Genomic DNA, 20,264 nt, shown 5'->3' with positions numbered 1-20,264 from the left:
GGCAGAGCTCCCACCAGGCTTCCCCTCCTCCTTCTCTTCTTCCTCCCTCCTGGTGAAGGTGGCCAATTCAACATATTCTGTAGTTATTAATGCTAGTGAACTGAAAAGTACTACAGCCTGGTAGATATCAACTGCAGCCCCCCACACCAGCCAGGGATAGGGACCTCACACAGATCCAGCACTGCAGAAGAAATGCTGTAAGGTAAAAAGGTTATTTCACAGAGAAGTAGCATGCTATTCACAAAGAAAAAACACATAACATATCCAGGATCCAGCCACCTGGCTCTGGATCTACACACATGGTGTGCATTTTAATGTCCTCCCTGTAGAAAGTCCTGCAATACAAGCACACGGAAATATTTTATGCTAAACACACGTGAAATAAAGACTTTAGAATTAATGCCTGGTATGGAACACAGCAGAGGGAAAAGTAGTCTGGATTACTTTGGTCACAGCCTTCATCCATCTATCCATCAGGAAAGGCCAATGGCTAACAGTAGGTACAGCCGAAAAAACCCTCTTGCTTCAGCTGTCCAGAAGTAACATAGTAGCCAGTAAGGTCCCTATACCACAAATCAAGGCAAGAAAGGCAATTAAGTTCCTGTACAATGAAAGGGGCTTACTGAACTGTATCTTCAGGCTTCATTCCCCAACTCACCACCAACGCATCTGCCTTGATTATCCAATAGTACTGTTACTATCTTAGGCTCATGCTAGGCAATGGGCAAACTGAACAAGAAAATATCAGGACAATTGAAAAATTGAGTTGAGTATCGTTAACACACTGACAACACTGCAGGCAAACCACTACACTACACATACTGACAAAGACATCATCACTCTGTAAAAATAATTAGCAATCATTTGCATGCCATAACTAGGGAAATCAATAATTTCAGGTACTGATTTCCTCACAAGTGTCTCAGTAACCCACTTATTGTAAAGGAAATATTTAGCTTGACTACAGTAAAGCAATGTAGCAAAGAAAAAGTCATAAATATGGAAGCAGCAGCATAGCACACATTCCTCAGTATTAAAGACAAAAGGTCAGTTCTGAGCAATGGCCCAGCAAACTTACCAGCCTGCCTGACATATTTCAGAAGATGGAAGAAATTTTAGTTTCCATGCATCTAACTGAAACATCTTATTGATAAGGAAAATTAATTGTTATTTCTGTATGTTAAAACCTAGGGATCTATCATTTGTAAAACACTCATTATTCTATCTGAGGTAACTATGGCCTGTTAAGCTTTCTGCATTAACGCTATCTTGCAGGAAGTTTCAGAAGGTAAGTATATTCTGTGACAATGACTATTCTCTTTTATTATCAATTTTTACTCTGATGTCTTCCTACTAAACTGAATATCCCCTTCTTATTATGAGAAACATGAATAAAATCAACTTTATTTACCTTGTCATCCACTGCTCTGTATAATTCCTTCATACCTATCTCCTCCCTAAACAAACAAGCGTAATATTTTCACTTCCTCGTCAAAAATGCATGTTGCAGTTGATTGTTGCAGTCACTCATCTGTGAATCCCAGTTATTTTTCCTGAATTCACTTTAGGAAAGGCAACCAGAACTGAAAACAGTTCTTCACAGGAGGGCATGAAATTGATGCTTACATAATTACATACTACTTCCTATCCTGTTCCTTAAACATGCTAATAATTTTTTTTTGTTGCCTTTACTGCTTGACTTAGAACAAGTATCTCCACTGAGCTTTCCAGAACAAAACTCATTTTTTCTCCCCCAAATGACTAATTTAAAGCTTATTATTTGAAGTGGTTAAAATTATTGCTTGTCATGTAATCAGTTATTTGTAAACACAGAACTTCATGTGCCATTGTCTTGTCCAGTTAATGCAGTTGTTAAATTTCTCTTAGCTTTTCTCATAATAATCAAAAGAATACAGACATACTGACAAATTACCAGGAGGTAGGCTCAAGTTTAAGTATACAGCACACATATAACTTCACAGTAATTGAACATCTGGACACTTGCAGCCCACATTATACTGAAGGTAGCAAGAAGTTACCTCATGTAGTAAAACATGAGCTGCATAAGCATGTGTTCACATGGATGAACACTATAGAGTAGTTAATCTACTGTAAGTTCTCATCCCATATTACCCTGTAATAGCTTGCTTTTATATTCATTCTTTAGGTAATAATATGCCAGTCATTATGAACCTCCTCCTTTCAATTCTTTAATTTTACACTCCATCGTGTGCATTCTGTATTCTGCGTCTTCAGTTATCCACTTGCTGTATAGCAAACTGGCTAGTTACTCTTTCATTTGCTTTCTGTCTGTTTTCAATCTCTAAAAAAACTTTACCTCTCACCCTACAGATACCTGGCTTGCTTAACAGTCATTGCTGAAAGCTTGTCAAACTTTTTTTAAAGCTTGAACAACAAGAACCAGTTTCACTAGATGTTATTTTTCTCAGCTCAAAGATTTCTGATAGATCAAAACATGAGTTGGGTGTTTTGGGGTTTTTTTTGGTCTGAATTATGTTTATCTGGGTGAATTAAAATTCCATTTTGATTTCAATTTAATATATATCTGCTAGTGGAGCAAGACTCAGTGCTTTAATTTACAGGAAACTTTAGGGTCCTTATTACAGATAAGCACATTTGTTGCCTTTCTGTCCTTTATACCAGTTTTACCTTTCAGTAGAAACTTTGTCACTTTACTATTGCGTTTTTCAACTCCTACATGTACATCATCCAGCCACTGAAGTCTCACAAAACATTTTTTGCCTATCTTTTCTCCTAGGAGCTTAACTTCATTACCTGGAAAGAAAACGTATCTCCTCTGTATCCACTATAGTGAAAAATAATGCAAAAGAAAGTATTTAATCTCTCTAATGCCCATATCCTCCAAAATTTGTTTCTACAGTCGTAGACTATATCCCCACTGAATTAATAAATTAATCAATAGCATATTTAAGGAAAACTGATTTCCTGTGGCATCCCCGCATGTCTCCCTGGCCAATAACCACTTCATTCACAAGTCTGCTACCTATATCTTCAAGATCTTTCTTCCCTATGTCCCCCTAACTTACAAGCAAGAAGCAGCACATGTTGCAGCTAGTTCCAAATTAGAAGCCTGTTCACTGCTAATTAATATATGCATTCTGACTGGCTAGACAGCAGTCCAAACAGAACAGGTATGTTGAACTCCACTTGATTTTAGCCCTCGACTGAAACACTCTCATGGGCCTTGCACGTCTATGCACTTCACATTTTTCAGGAAACAGGTAAGAACGTGCTACCTTCAAGATTAATTTAGCTGAAATTTGGGGAATTTGGACAGGTGTTTTCTCTTTCTTACTTATTTTCTTATGAGCTTTTGAGCTCAGACACCTCCTTATTATCCTACTCAGCCATGAACTTATCAGGTTAATGCTGAATACTCAAAGGCACACATTTTCCATAGAGATTTCTGTGTTGCTTGCTCCCAAACATATTGGGTAGTTTACTAGAGGAACACCTTGTTATTTTTGGATACTGTGGAGTACTATAGTTAGGATGGCGAGTACTGCAAAAATCAGGCAGTTTGTCATAACCTCAAAATCAGCTTTATTATTAGATTTTATGTAATCACAAAAACATTGTAAATGTGTGGTTTTAAGTAAATAAAATGGAATAAAATTCCTCAGAAGTAAAAACTAACATTCATTGTTAAGAGCTATATTTAACAATAAAGATTCTCCCTAGCAGCTTCACTGTATTTATTAATTTGTAATGCTGAGTATTTACCTTCCACAACCTAACTTGAGATTGTCATACTCCAGTGTGTCCTTAAGGCAACATCTTTCCTGCACTTACCATTAAAGAAGTTACAGAAGTTACCCAAACAGCTGCTCCTTTTCTAGTCTAAGATAGAATAACACTGCTCCTCTTTTCTCTCTATTCATATCTCTCTCATTCCTGCAACTGGGCAGCAAGGCATCATACAGTGATGCAGGGGATTAAGTAATAGTTCTTATGTGTTCTAGATCAATATTTCTATTGTATACCACTGTGAAGGCACCCTTGTTTTCTCCATGTTGCAAGCATGAAGATACACTGATGAAATTTTAGATGATATAATGAAAAATATTTTTCAAAAATGCAGATTAATGAAAAGCATAATGTTCTCACACACTTTGTAAGACAGTCTGTGAGGACCAAAAACTGTGTACAAGGGAATGAAACCGCACATCAGTAGAGGCTTTACTTTCCTACCATCTCCACCTCCCATATTATAAGAACTGTTCACTTTATGATTATCACTGTGAAGTTCCCATCTGGTGTTTCAGAAGTGAACGGAGAGGACTGACAAGACAGAAAGCTGATGTAATCACAAAAATCTTGTTTTCTTAAGATGTCAGATTTTAAGTAACTTGTTCGAAGCTCATCAGATACTTACACTTAAAATTTTCCCTTTAAACATTGTCATTTCAGCAGCCAATTGGCTTAATAAATTAAACTGATTTAATACAGAGGGTAGAACACAAGAGTCTAAGAGAAAAAACGTGAAACAGGTGCTTTGGGCATCGATAGGAAACAGTGAAGAACAGCAGGGACTGGAGAGGGACAGAAGTGGACTCCCAACCAGAATGGCAACATCATTCCAAGCACAGCTGTTGAGGCTACATTCCTGGGAACCCTGGAGACCCATGCTAGTACACAGATACCAGAAGCAATTCTCACAAGAATGGGAATGGAAAACAAGCTTCCCAGATGCTCTTGGAAGGAGGTAATGTATTCAGAGTACCCCTGTCCCCAGGACACAGTTGGGCACAACACAGGGAACCAAGGCACAAAGGCATTCAACTCTCACTAGAAGTTCTTGCCCTTGGAAAAGAAACACAGTCCACAGCAATAGTAATATTTTCAAAAGTCTCTCTTTCACACACACCCTCCAAATCAATAATCTTAGTCTTGCCATTGAACATAATTAAGTCCAAATATCAAGTCCCTTTCATACCAGCCAGGTACTTTCCAACATGGTAGACTAACTCCAAGTTTCTGGGAGTGGCTTTAAACAATTGTACTATTTTTTTATGTAGTTATGTGATGTTCTCTTCCGGGGTCGTCTTCATACCATTTTATTTTAGAATGCTTTTACTTTAAAAAGACTATTATATTTCAAGTGGCTTAAAAAGAGGAGTGAAGAGGGAGAAGATAACAATTCAGAGTCTGCTGTCTAGAAATGCATAGGAAAGTAGTGACCTGTTTAACTAAATCACCCTCATACAAGCCTTACCTCTAACCTTCTCTCAGCTTTCAAACCCTTACTTCTCCTGTCAAAAGCCACCAAGATTACACAACCCAGAGTCCCCAAACACTCCCATGGCAAGTCTTTCTCCCTTTCAACCCATACCAATGGTCTTTGACTTCTCACTTCTATCCAGCTGTTTACTAAATCTCTCCCACATCTTTCTCTCTCTTCTGCCCCTATTTCCCCCCCTCCTGGTTCAGACCAAATCCTTGTCTGTCCAAATCTATAACCACACAGCGCTGCCATATAGCTTCACCAATATCCACTCTTCTGCAAATCACTTTCCAAACAGCCAGCCTACTCTGTAATGCCTGCACTTCTATTCATTCAATCCCCCTGCTTCAAATCCACATCCATACCTAGTGGCTCAATGCCAGGTGTCCTGGTTCCAGGTCCCTCAACAATGAGCCCAACCCTTGCTTGGCTCCTCCCGTTTTGCCTGTACAGGCACTTGCTGCCATACTATTATGCTTTTATTGTATGCTGGTACCTTTTGTTGCCCTTCATTGTCATGGCAGCCTTGCCTTCCCACAGAACTAAAACCCTTGGTCCTTGTTGCAAGACAGGCTTTAAAAGCCAGGCTGGATCAAAAAAATAATCCAAATGAGTCTTAGATGACAGAAGAGTAGAAAGTGTCCAGGAAAAAAAAAGAAAAGCACAAGTAGTAGCTATATGCTTTAGCTATGTTCCTTTGGGCCTTGCAGTTACATCTGAACCTTCCAAAACATCACTGTTTCAGGTATGATTAAAATAATAGTCTCAGCTTAGAAATTACTATGTGTCATAAATTCAGTACTGAAGAATCAGATTGCCTTAAAAGAAAAACTGTCCTCAACTAAACCATCCAAATTTTCATACTAAGCAAGCTTCAGATTTCATCTCTCCAAATCCCTCCAAAGGGATTATTGCAGAAACATGGCCTGGAGAATCACAGCACAGAGCAGATGCCTAGAACTGAATGGATGCCGGCGCAGGAAGGAAATTCATTATCAGATAGAGCTCCAGCTCTAAACTTTTCATTGACTTGTGAATCCCTTTCTACATGGATCTTTTTCATGATGACAGAAGACCACTAAGACATAACCCAACCCATGTTTCTCTGTTTCACTACAGAAACAAAGCCTGTACAAACACTGTGTAGCTGAATACAAAATATATCAAGGTGACTCAGAAAATCTATGTTGTCTGCTAGGAGCTAAGGTCTTTACTGTTTGCTTGTAACAAAGAAGGGAATTAGCACCTTCATTCTCCTTCTATACATTTCCCACCTGTTCTGTGAGAAAGTATCTTGGGAGAACCCAGAAGCAAAAAGCAATGCAGACACATTTACCACAAGCAACACATTTCCAGAGCTACCGCTGCACTTCATAGCTACTTTCAGACTTGAGTACACCTACACTGATTGACTGACTGGTGGCTAAATGGGTTTCAACCTCCACCACCTACAGTTACCAGAGTACATTCCTTTGTCACCCAACACAGCTGTGCTCTGGAAGCTATACAGCCCTTCCCATGTAGATCTTTGTGAATTCCTCTCTCGATTCCGCCTTCTGTAATTCCTAATTTAACTAGCAGTAACTAGCTATAGTAGGAATCCAGAAGTTTAAAAATCATCTAATAGCTATATAAATAGCAGCAAGAGGACAACTTGGGTTCTCTAGACAGACCTTAGAAACCACAGCAGTTGGAGCCAAGTGGGAAATTAGTGGCTTTAGGGAGAAAGTCTATGAATTTATTTTTAAAAGTTCTTTTCTGAAAAGACTGAAATGAAATAGATGCATTTAAATTTTTTCCCAAATATTTGTTTAGATACTAATTTTTATTCAAGGAGGCAATTACCATCATATATTCAGCTTTCAACAAATCAGCATTTCCTGAATGAAAATGTTTCACTACCAAATTTTTTGAACAGTGTTACTGACAAAGTTTAGCTTAAAAAGCTGAATTCTGATTTCATTAAGAGAACCAGACTGACAGCTCTGAATATTACTGGACAAGCAAACAAGCTTCTCCTGATGTTCCCCATACCACTTCAGTCTTTGAAAGATCAAATTCTTTAAGTAGGGTCTGGCCTGACGTGAGATCAGGCCTCAGAATCACTGGTATATTCAGTGCTCACATTCTCTTCTGAGTTCATCACTAGGAAGGTGCCTTGTTTTTGTGACTTATCCTTTAAAGCTCAAGACCTATCTGCAAAGACCAGAGTTGCCTGTGTTAGTTCTGGAATTGCCCAGACTGAATCAAAACCTTGAACTAGATGTAGAAGGGTCCAAAAATCTATTCAGCTTCCTAGAGTTATAAATGCACCTCACCTTTTGAAAAAGGCATATTGCCAATCATCTAACCAGATATTCAAAATCCAAACATATAACAATAAAATTGAAAGAAGCAAATACCAGCAGCTATTACAACTATTAAACATGCCTCAGAAAACTTAGCAAAACATCACTGTTAAAACAATACTTCCAAAATCAAAGTATCAGAGTGAAGATATTCAAACTGTTTGTCCCTAGCAAGTAAAGAGGGAAAAAATTAATTTCTGACGCAAAGCGCCTATCCTGGAGAACTTCCAGTTGGCAGCTTAATTAACTGAGAAGTGTCCAACTTGAACACCTTTGATGAACACAACTATAGCATATTACAAAGAAAAAAAAAGACTACATGTGTAGCCATTTAGGACATAAGAACTCAAAAATTGCTAAGTGGAAAAAAAAAACCCCCTAAGTGGAATTCTACCAGAAACCAATGTAAATTGGATCTATATCACCATGTTTAGCAAAAAGATTATCATATCCCAAGCTAGTAAGTACTTCATTATGTCTTTACAATGTTACTGGAATTTAGAATTTACATCAGAATTCATTCTGCAGACTTCCATTCCCAGCACCATGATGACACACTGGAGGAATGAGGAAGCAAATCGTATGGAAGGACAAATCTGAGAAGACTTGGTTTTATTGTTTAATAAGACCAAGCATGGGTTTGGTTTTTTATAACATATTTTCTAATTCTCTGCCCAGTCTCACTTTCTTCTATAAAAGGACTTTAGCAACGTTCTTGTCATCTCATAAAAAAATCAAAATTCTGGTCACTGTAAACACTTCAAAACAACAGTATGACAGTAATCAATTTTCACGAGATTTACTTCTTCCAGCATGTCTCAGCCCAGCCCAGTGCTGACACAGAAGACTGTGACAGACTTTTCTGTTGTCACAGGGACTCTACTGATTACATACCTGCTGTGTAAGGATACTGATGTGGCTTGGTGGGGAATACTGACAGGCCATTTGCTTTTCTGCCAGCTGCTGCAGTTCTGCTGCTACCATACTGGGGCTATAACGTTTGCCTTGGGAAGAAGTATCTTCTGCATCTTTGTACATCCTGGCTGAGCCCACACGCTGCGCACTTGGACTACGATGGCACAAACCTACCAAACAAACATTTGGATATGCTTTGTGAGCAGTATGTCAGACTGTCTCAGCCTGCTGATCACAGAGATACAAAAGCAGGTATGATACTTTCTGCGCATTCTAGGGAGAATACAGCCTTCTATTCTGCATGGGTATTGCCTATATGAGCTTTTGTCAATTCCAAACCCATATTCTCTTTATCATAATGTATCTAATGGCACCCAATTCCAGAGAATATTGGCTGCTGTTAGCCAAGTTAAAATTATAATGTTTTTTCTTAAAAAATAATGGATCCTTTTAAATAAGCTACTCACTTGGGAAGTCAGATTTATTTTAATGCTAGAAAGGTTGTCAATATATATACAGCAACCCTAGTGAACATGTGCTGATCCTGACGTACAACCTAAAGCAAATGTATACCATCATAAAAAAAAAAAAAAAAAAATTATCAGGACCACAGCTGTTAGCCTGTGTGTGGTTCCCAAAACTTTCCTAATAGATTACAGGCTGCATCCATAAATTCCTACAGTTTCTTCTACCCTTCAGATTCCTTACACTCTAAAGTTGCATTGCACAACTATGTTTTACCCCAGCATGGTAAATGAGAGGTCTCTAGATCTTGTTTTTAAGATACTTTTAGATATGGTAGTGCTGAAGGGTCCTAGAGAATGAGATACAGTAATGATTCATTCAGATCTTTCTTTTCTGGAGGTCTTGACACACCTGTAAGTGTTCAACAATTATGAGGTTTTGTTAAAGGATTTCTCTGCATGGTGGAGAAACACAGAACTAAGAACAGCACATAAACTGAGATAGGACTTCTATGGACCAAAACTACATTAAAATCACTAAAGATAAACAAGAGAGATCAGTAACAGAATCAAGCAAAAATATACAATAATTCATTTCCCAGCTCTTTTCAAACAAGTTCAAAGGCCGAGTTCAAAGTTCAAGGCTGAGGGGAGACCTTATCGCTCTCTACAACTACCTGAAAGGAGGTTGTAGTGAGGTGGGTGTCGGTTTCCCAGGTAACAAGTGATAGGACAAGAGGAAAGGGCATCAAGTTGTGTCAGGGGAGGTTTAGATTGGATATTAGGAAAAATTTCTTCACCAAAAGGGTTGTCAAGCATTGGAACAGGCTGGCCAGGGAAGTGGTTGAGTCACCATCCCTGGAGGTATTTAAAGGATGCATAGACGTGGCACTTAGGGACATGGTTTAGTGGTGGACTTGGCGGTGTTAGGTTAACAGTTGGACTCAATGATCTTAAGGGCCTTTTCCAACCTAAACGATTCTATGATTCCCTGTTCATCTGCTCAATAAAAGGGCATCTTTGGCAAACAAGGCCTGCTTTCTGCACTCTGTCTTTCCATGAGAAATTTAGCATCATTCAACAAGACTCATAATTCTAGAAACGTAAAATTTCTATCTACTCCAGAACAGAGATTGAACAATCTCTATACTGAACTAGCAGGTTATTATACATCCCAGAACACTCACCTACTTTTGCAGAGGATGGTCGGGACAATCTTTGGCTGTAGATCTGAGCAGCTCTCTGAAAAGATGAGAATGGGCCAATGGTGTAGCTACCAGAATGACAACGATGTAACCCTGCAAGGCTAGAGGCCTCACTGGACACTGGGTTTGTGAAGGCAGAAGAGCTGTCAGGAGCTGTGCTCTGCAAGAATGGTAGTGGGGATGGGGACTGAATCAGCCTGGGACCAACCAGAGGAGCTGGCAATGAATGGTGACCAGGCACCTGTGAATTTTCAGAGGCTGGAGGCTGAGCTGGTATCCAGGAACTGGTACTTCTCTGGAACGTGGCACCAGTAACAGATGAAGAAGCACTAGGAGGGCCGCACTGAGGTAATTTCACTTCAGCATTTAAGGAGAAGGTGGGTCCTTCTGGAACTACACAAAGATAATGAGCACACTACATGAGAAAAAGCTGCCTTTCAGGTCCTTTGGATAACATCAACACACCAAAGATTCCTCTACTCAGACACACTGAAGCCAAAATGACTTTATCTATCAGCAAAGACAAGAAGAGGCTCTACATGATGAATATCCTCTTTCAAAGCTTGCCATATCTAGATCTTCCCCCACAGAGGAGCAGCTAACTCTTTCATACTGCTCACTGTACATTATCTTCTTTTCAGTTTAAAAGAAAAACCTGCAGAATCTTCCTCAAAATCGGGCATTTCAATCCCTCAGTTTGAACCCAAAGGTTCCAATCTTTGTTTAAAAAAAGTATTAAAAACAGTACATGCATTCATTATTTTTCTCTTGATGATGATTTAAGCCAGTTCACTTACAGGTTGATTTGACTTCTTTGAGTTTATAGCCTTTTAATGCTCCTCCTGCAGGCAGATCTGCAACTGAATTTTGGGGCTGATCACCTTTTATTTTTTTCACCATGTCAGGATGTTCTATAACAAAATCAAGGAGTTAGGAAGCAGAACAATGCAAACTGTGATATCATTAGAACAGGACAGCAGAATTTAAACCTTGTTACAGTGGACTTTCTTGCTAATGTTTACTGTAGACCATGCAATTCTATTGATCATAATTGTGCTGTCATGTACAGTAGCATGGACTACTGGGTATGTATGGCCGGCACTGTACTTCCTTCCACAGAACACCTAATTAGGCTCAATTATACAGACTCTGCCCTCCAATGGGTATGCTCACTGCAGGCAGCACAATTTAACAGGCCTTGATTTCCCTCAACCCTTACTTTGATTTCAGGATTCTCTGTTCATTTCAAATCTCAGTGCCTTCAGTTCGCACATTCTTATTTCAGTCATGAGCCACCGTATCTAGTTCCTTATAAATGCTAGTCCAGATTCATTCCATTTCACTTCAGGCAAAGAAGGTAGGAGTGCAGTTAACTCTAGTCTTCACATATAGAGTCAGTTAAAAAAAAAAAAAAAAAAAAGATATGCAACCTCAGGAAGCCTGAGTAACAGTCTGGAGGGGTTGTTCTCCTTCCATAGACTGAAGTTAAACTGGATTTGTCTGGGCAACATCATCTCAAAACTACCTGCAAAACTTACCCCCTTGAGGGTGTTTCTCTGACTGGTTCCTGGTGTTGCTGGGTTTTGTGCTTGTGGAATTTGTTCCTAGGAAGACACCTGCTGACTTGTTTTTGTGTGTGTAAAATGTCAGCACTTTCTCCAGGTCACTTTCACTACAATAAGGACAGAAGAATGGATATAAGTGAGGATTCTAAGTTTTTCCGTGTTCATGTAACTGATAGTCAAAGACAAGAAACAGTAAGAAGACTGAAGAGGGGAGTGGGAAAAAAGGTGAGGCCAGACGAGCTAATGATTTGCTCAGTTCTGCAGGGTAAGAGCAGAAGGAAAGGAACATGCCTTGGTTAAACCTGAGATTCCCACTGAAATGCCATTTTCTTATGCAGTAGAAAATTCAAGGCATTCAGGAGGCTTCCCAGGATAAATAAAGAGCAAGTCAAAATTCCAAACACATTTTTGGGGAGATCAGTTCAACAGGAGAGATTCAGTTCACAACTAAATTTGCAAATCTTCCCCAGGTGTTCTCTAGAACAAGCAGCTATCTTGTTCATGAAGAACTGAGCTCAGCACTCTGTTTTATAGTCATCGTTAGTAGTTTCAATTCAGCTGGGGGCAGGGTTGGGGCAGGGGGATATGAGGAAAGAGGAAGGAAGAGCTTGTTAATTAGCCAAAACTGTAGGGTAAACAAACAGAACAGTCAATATTTTTGTGAATCTCACAAAACTTGCATATATTTCTCATTTTTGTTACAACAAGAGTTTAACACAGGAATATAAATTTGCATAGCAGCAGTTATAATCCTGCAAAATATCCTCTGCATATCACAGTTGCGCTAGTCTTGGGCTAGCGTGAGCTTTGGTAAAAGCAATGTCTAAAACTGATCCCACTGGAGTTTGGGCCTTCAGCGCATGCTGCAAAGTTCATCTTTCCTCCCAAACCAATGAGAATAGAGGTGAAGAGGAAATGGAAGAATGAAAAGTTGTTGGTGGAAAGGTGCTTTAAGCTTTTAAGTCAATTTACCAGCATAAGTATATAATTTTACATTGCACTGAGGACATTTAGAAGCAATGGTTGTAGCATGTGTATAACTAAGCACAATGCCATCCATGTGATATCAAAGTTAGAGAGTCAATGAGACAATCCCAATTATTAAGTGGCAACATTTATTAACCATTTTCTCCAGTGTTGCATTCACTGTACTGCAGAACAAACACTCAAAGTGGAAATCTATCCCCTTTGCTTGGCTCCAAATGACTAGCTCACTCATTTAAGCTTCAAGCACAGTGCAAAGTAGTGTCAGGTATCAGAGTTTTCAAATATACCTGATACTTCACAAGAAGCAGAAACATCATTGCTAGAAATTGCCTGATCGTTGGCAAACTGGTTTTTGCTGTTCTTTATCACTCAGGAGATGATCCCAGCAAAAATCTCCAGTCACAGCCTAGACTATGCATCAGGCCATGATGGCATGGTAGCCAATAACATGGAAACAGAAGACTATGCAGTTCTGCCGCAAACAGCCATCTCTTAGTATTTCTGGCAAAAAGCAAAATGACCTGCCCTAGGAGGCAACAGTCATTTTTGTGGCCAGAGATGTCAGTGAACCAAGAGCATGCCGTGAGCCCATCTAATGTGCATTTCTAGTAACAGGAGTAGATGCTATGGTATATGGTAGTCAGACATCTTGAGTATCATTCTTTTATAGAACTCTATCTGAAAAGCAGCGAGATTTTTCTTGGAGCCTGTAAATCTGTTGTGGTAATGACTCCATCAGTTATATTAGCAAAATGTAAAATTCATTGTTTTCATGACAGTGTAGCATCAAAAGAGACTGTGAACCCTCCTGAACTTCGTTAAAAAGCCTCAGCTATCACCCACCTCTAATCTGTCACTAAGAGTGCTATCCAAACAGAGAAAAAGAAAGAATAGTTTCATAACTGACCGTGAAAAAGAAGCAGTGACTGTTAACCTTACCAGAGAAAACAGAAGGGCATTAAAAAGGCAGGTGAACTCTACCTGTCGAGATATTGACAGGGGTCCTTGCCCATATAGACATGTCATATATGGGTCAAATAAAGGACTCAAAAGGAATCGGGTTTTGTGCTCAAGAATCAGAGGCTTTGAGGACATAATTCCGGTTCACTGAATAATTTCAGAGCTCTCCATAGCCAGATAGCTATACCATTGTTTTTCATACAATACTACAGGCCATAAAGAGTATTTATCTATTTTCAAAATACATTTCCTACCAGACTTTTGTAAGTTTAAGGCAGATAAAGTTCAGAGTTAGATAAAATTCACAGTTAGAAAATGCTGCTTTTTCATTGTGAAAGTAACCGCTTGCACTGAACTGCCTTAGCAAGCCAAATAAGAGGTTAGGATGAAGACAGGGAGTCTAACTCCCTTCCTTCCTCATCTCAGAAAGTCCGGACCTGGAGAGTTCCTGAAGAGAGGCAGCAAGCATGAAATTTGTTTCTGAGAGCAGAAACTTGAGAGCCAGAGCCACAACAACTGTTCAACCACAGCAGCTCAAGGCCATCTGAGCAGCAGCTCTAGTTTCATTCTCCTTCCAAAGTACTGCCACATTCGCGCCAGCATCACAGGAAAGGCAACCATTAGCTCACCAGCATCAGTTTGAAATTTACACAGACCAGGGCAACCACTGCTATCCTTTGGGAATCTACTTAATGGTCAAAACATCTATTGTATGTCCTTCTCTATGCACCAGATGCTGATGCTACAAGTATTTGGTTGCTGGAAGGAAGAAAAGAGAAAAGACAAGTTCTCTGTCCCCCAGCAAGAGCAGAAGCAGGTGCTACAGTCAGTAAAGGTATCTGGAGGCCTTTAGATCAATCAGATCATCCTTAGAACAATCCCATCACCGTCAGGGCTGGGAGATCCTTTATCAAAGGGAATAAAATCTATTCCTACCTTGCTCTGGTAATAAAGTTCTGAAAACCTTCAGGATTCACTCCCTCCTCCTCCTCTTCCTGTTTCTTTTTTGGTCGTTTCTGAACCATCTGCTCCGTTTCCTGTTAATAAGCAGTATCAGTAAGTATCTCTATGTATTTACTTTATGTTCCATGGCATAGCTACAGCTCAGAGAGGACAAAAAACATTTCCATGGGATCTAAGGAAAAAAGAACATCAACTCCAAAGAGCCAAATTATTTCACTATGTGCAACACAATGGATAAATAATAGACAGCCCCAGAGACAGCATGCTAAGCATACACTAAACTCCTCATTCCTCCACCTGACATAACTTATTAGAATTAATTTGCTGAGAAGAGGTCAAGCCTTCATAAATACATGCTGCTGCTCCCTCAAATACACCCTTTGCTGGGACATAAGGAAGTATGGAGGCGGGGGGAGGAAATCATTCTTTACAGATATTAGGTCTCCTTTCTACTTTTCCTGTTTCTGTCACAAATACAGAGCTCCTCAAAATAGCTTTTATTTGAGCATCTGTCCCAAAAGGAGATATTCCAAAAGAAAGGAGGACAAAAATATAAAATAAACTCAATCAAGAAGGTCTGCTGAGGGCATCCACATTTCCTACCATAAACTAGGAGTTCTCTTCTTGAGTAAATTTCTCTTGTCATGCAGCAAATTGCTGAGGGCTTATCTACATACCAAAAATATACTGCTTTAGCAAAAGCAAAGAAAGTAAAACAGTACAGCTTGTGGCAAATGTGCGTTTATACACTAAAATATACTGGAATAAAAGATGGTAAGCCTTTGTGTGAGAGAATGGGAGCAAGCTCTCAGATATAAATGATCTATTTTACACCAGTAGAACTTGTTGACACTAGAGGTTGTATTGATACAAACATTTTTGTTTAAAAAAAACCTACAGGCCTGTCTGAAATACCAATACCAGCATACAAGCTTTATCTGACCAGACTTGACCTCCACTTCATTGCTTCCTACTGGTACTCTGAGCATTCCCATGATGAAAAGGTCACATACATCTTTTGAAAGATAATTCAAGAGGGGAAAGAAAAAGCCACTCTGGGACATGTCTCTACCCTTCACTACTTAAGTAAAAGTCTGGACATTATGTGATCTGTTTTATGTAGTTTGCTGGAGATAGTATTTTTTCTTCTGTGTCATTACAGAAGATACATAATGGTTAATAGGATTGCCCTACTGAATCTGAAGTTACAAGTCAGTGAAAGTCATCTATACATTGGAATCAGACATCAAAAACCTCATAGCCTAAGAGTCTCTCAATGGCTTAAACGTGTACATCCTAAAACCTCAAGTGATCTGTTCTCACTTGTTTTAACTAAGAAAATATGTTTATGCACTGATTTATTACCAGTTACACAGCTTTATTTTGTGAATTTACTCAAGAGTTAGCAGAAAATCCTGATGTTTGAATACAATTTGAGTGGAAATTATATCCAAAGCAGCTGCGTTCTTCACTCACCACAGAGCCACCCAAGTGTTTTGTGGTTACTCCTAACACAGTAATTCAGTGAGCATTAGGCATACAAGGCACTCCCTGGAACAGATTTGGTTCAATACCAACATTGCTTTGACAGATCAAATTACCAGATGTCAGTTCTGACAAGGTAATGTAAGTGAACATCCTCTGCTAATGAGTAGGAGCTTGGAGGCCTGTGTGCTCAGCAGCCTCTGAAAGCAAAATTTAAACTACGCTTGTTCTAACACTAAAGAAATGCTAGGCGGCAAAGGAAAGGGGAAGCTGTTCTTGCAAAACAAGGATTAGCATGAAACCACTATGCTAAGAACAGCATCTTCTACATCTAAAGAGGTGAAAATTATTTAAATTAGGACCTACTTCTTATCACTACACAGACTCCCATACTACAGATAGGTAGCAGTCCCTCAGTATACCAAACAAATGGTAAAATACATATTTCATACTGTTCTGTACAAAAAAATTATCTCTAAAGCAGCATAATAAAAATAGGGAGAAATGGGAAGAAGCATTACAAAGCACTAGAATTGAAGACAAGCCAAAGAAAAAGCAAACTGCTAGTTGAATTCCACTTCATTTCAACACTTATTTTTACTTTTATGCACATGATTACCAGACTGCATACATAATGTAGTAATACTGTTGTCTATCTGACAATTTGAACAGACAAACTACCATTACTGGATGCACAACTGCAAACAGACTATGTAAATTACAGAACAGAGCCTTTAAAACAGCCTGCTGTCTTGATTATGACAGCAGCCAGCAGGAGATACTTTAGAAGAAGAGAACAGAAACCAAAAAAGAGCTACCAAAAGAAGAAACAAGAAAGAATTAGTCACCTTGTTATAACAGATTATGAATTCGCCCAGCTGGTGAGCCAGGATACGACGACGATCATTTAGTCCTAAACGACGGCTGGGGAGTAGCATCCTCAAGGACTGCTGAAGATTGCTGGCAGCTCGCTTCAGAAAGCGTACCACAAGCTCCTGCAAGCAAGAGAGATGGAGTTAACAATGGATCAGCTGCAAGATGTGGGCAAAAGAACAGAGGTATTACAGCAGCTAATGACTGGCAAGAACTAAATACACTGTCCTGAAAAAATGAGCTGACAACTGGCAGGCAAAAGCATTCTGCAATGTGCATTTTTAATATAGCCCTACAAATCCAAGGTGAGGAGAGAACAGCAATGGTGTGCCTTGCCTGAGGTGGGTCAGAATTGGGAAAACTTGAGGACTGTTTGTCTGAAAATCATGTCAGATGAAGAAAAAAAAACAAGCAGCAAAAAGCAGCAACAACACAGAATAACCGGGCAAGTCCAATACCTTAGGGAAACATTTCCAAAAAACAACCTGCAATGTGTTAAAGAAAGCCTGTGATGAAGCGTACTAACATAAAACCCTCTCAGCACTATCACAGGGAAGGGGATCTTGGTCAGATATCTTCACTACAGTGATGTAGCTCCATTTCATCACTTTTCATATATGTATACTATTGCCACAGACTCGCCACAGCAACAGATGACTACATCTACAGCCATGTAATTCCAATCCCCCACCATGTCTGTTTGACCTCTGGTGGGGGAAACATATGGCAAAGCAGATTCTAAGGCAAGATGCATCCTGTGGGTGTTTTGAACCCTTTTTGTCTCCCCTCTGGATTTGCTTTTGGTTAGGAGCTCTGCTAATGCATAAATGAACAGCCTCACAGCCAAACTATTGGATTTCACAGCTCGCCTCTCACTGCCATTACTCCAGGCTGGTTTGATCTGTTATTTTAAACATTATTTTTCACAGTACAGCAGACAAAGTGACTCTCAAAAAGCCAGATTTAATTTCCACTTGGAAAGAGCATGGGTAACATTTTCCACTGAGTCGACTGATTATTCTTGACACACAATTTTATCTCTGAACTGCACTGGCTGTTTCCCTGCAACATACATTCAGCAAGGATACATTTGGATTTGCAGAAAGCTCAAGAGCCTACAGTACAAAGCTCTTTTAGAAAAGTTTGTGAGGGTATCTGGGCTTGCTGCACTCTTTAAAATGTATATACATTAAATATAGGGCCTTAAAATACTGCCTAGAAAAATTCACCACATGTTTTAAAAAACAAAACAAAAACAAAAAAACCCACCACAACAAAAAACACCTATGCTAGAAAGTAACTTTCTCTCCTCAGTGGCTTTTACTTTTTTCTCTATCTAGAATGCAAGGAAGATTCCTAAGCGCAGATGCCTGCAAAGAGTAAAACAGTACATAGGAGAAAAAGCTTAACTGGGTACCTGTTCTATTTGAGTAGATGTATGCTTTGTTTAACGCAGCAGAAACTGGATACTGCCAATTAATCTTAAAGAATCTTAGAGAGAAGAATTCAAAAGCAGGTAAGCTCAGAGATCAGTGAAGGAGAACCAGTGAAAAATCTGAGCAGCTTGAATGTCAACCACACTCTAGTCATTAAGAGCTGTCTACTCTATTGCTGCTCAGATGTCAGTCAGCAGTCCTACCTTGTTTGTATATTAAAAATACAGCATTGGCAGGTGGACAAAGATAGACAACTATAATCTCAGTTGGACTTCAGTTCTTCCAAGGATGGGAACTGACCTCAAAACTCTTAAGGCAGGTTTCAGCTTGGCTTCTCAGTCTGGCCAACACAAAGCTTCTTACCATTTGCTCATCCTCTTTGGCAGCCCAGGTGGGATTCTGGATCTGGTCACCAGCCTCCTTCATCAGTCGCAACTGAACATGCTGTAGATAGGCAGAGAAAGCCCTGCGAGCTTGCACTTTGCTGTGGACCAAAAGAATCAGTCAGCTATCTTCAGAATAGTAATGGGAAAAGTTCCAGCTGTCAGGCACAGCTTATGGACCAAAGTACAGTCAGCAAGGACCTTCTAGGTGCACAAATGTTGAAGCTCAAGGGAAAGAGGACCCCTTCACCCCACCAGTATTTTCAAGCAGACCTTCAGCTCACCAAGATGGGGTAGGTATTGCAGGAGATACAAAAGACAGCAGACACTCTTAAGTTCTAAGATCATCTCTAAAAATGGAATGTTCTTGCCTTTTCACAGCCTTAGCTACTCTCCTCCAAAAGCCAATAACATGAACATCAGCAAAACTGTGTATTTTTAAACCAAATTCAAGGCTCTCTTGGGCCTGTGTCTTCACAAACATTTTGAACACCACAACAGCAGACCATAAAATACATAAAGAGCTTGGTACTGGTGCCAGAGTTATAACAAAGACCCTGTGATTCCCATCGGAAATGAAAGAATTAAGTCTGTGAAAGTGAGCTCTTCCTCTGCTGGCCCAAGGACACAAGCCAAATATCATTGAGCAAGGCATCACTGAAGAATGAAAGAACATCAGCAAAATCTGCTGTGCAGCTGGCTGAACATATTGGGAAGCTGTGAGCATGAACTGAGGAGAGGACTGGGGTAGGACTGGGAGGGACGCATTGCTTCTCACTCCCTCACAATGGTAGTCACTTTAACATATGCATCTGTCGTGAGAGAAATTGCTGAAAGTTTTGCCTAATTCTGTTCATTGTCATCTTGGCCGAAACCCTCTCCTCCAACATTCTGCTCTCCCAATCTCCACTCTTCCTCATAGTTTTCCCCATACTCACTACAAGCTGTCCCTTGAATTGCCAAGCATGATTTCTCCTTTCCTTTTCATAAGGATGTAGAAACAGATGGACTTTAGTGGCAGTGACAGATTCCCCTTCTATCACAGGCAGTCTCCTAATCTTTTCTATAAAATTATTAAGTTTCATCTTAAAACAAACTAAAGTTTTCAACCCATTACTTTCCTGGAATATTATTCCAGAACTTAACTGTTCTAGTAATTAGGGACCTTCTTTTACTACCCAGCCTAGCTTCATTCATGAGCAGTTTATATTTGCTTTTTCTTTCTCCAACATTGTCCTGTATCTTAAATAATTTCATCCCTGATGAGGCTCCTTCCTTGAATGTATTTATTAACAGCAATTACACTCTTCCATAGTTTTCATTTTATTAGTGTGAACTATCCACATCTTTCAGTGTCTTCTAACAAAGCACCCACACTGGTGACATGATGAGACTAGCAGCTTGTCTCCACCTG

At 39.6% G+C, this 20,264-nt stretch overlaps 1 protein-coding gene across 6 annotated transcripts in view; it reads right to left on the bottom strand.

The window, feature by feature from the left end:
* TTLL5 (tubulin tyrosine ligase like 5) overlaps window positions 1–20,264 on the bottom strand; it is a 147,618-nt gene that overhangs the window by 71,022 nt on the left and 56,332 nt on the right. For 5 of the 6 annotated variants that reach the window (XM_052782769.1, XM_052782768.1, XM_052782770.1 and 2 more), the window contains 7 exons: window positions 18,831–18,951; window positions 17,007–17,153; window positions 14,647–14,747; window positions 11,737–11,870; window positions 10,996–11,109; window positions 10,181–10,591; window positions 8,509–8,699 (listed from right to left, as the gene is read on the bottom strand). In XM_052782769.1, the coding sequence (XP_052638729.1) occupies window positions 8,509–8,699; window positions 10,181–10,591; window positions 10,996–11,109; window positions 11,737–11,870; window positions 14,647–14,747; window positions 17,007–17,153; window positions 18,831–18,951 (1,219 nt within the window). The remainder of the gene's footprint in view (window positions 1–8,508; window positions 8,700–10,180; window positions 10,592–10,995; window positions 11,110–11,736; window positions 11,871–14,646; window positions 14,748–17,006; window positions 17,154–18,830; window positions 18,952–20,264) is intronic. The other variant, XM_052782771.1, reaches the window with a different exon arrangement.

Source organism: Harpia harpyja, chromosome 3, assembly GCF_026419915.1.
Source record: "Harpia harpyja isolate bHarHar1 chromosome 3, bHarHar1 primary haplotype, whole genome shotgun sequence".
NCBI classification, from domain to species: domain Eukaryota; kingdom Metazoa; phylum Chordata; class Aves; order Accipitriformes; family Accipitridae; genus Harpia; species Harpia harpyja.
This window is presented reverse-complemented; position numbering and strand designations above follow the sequence as displayed.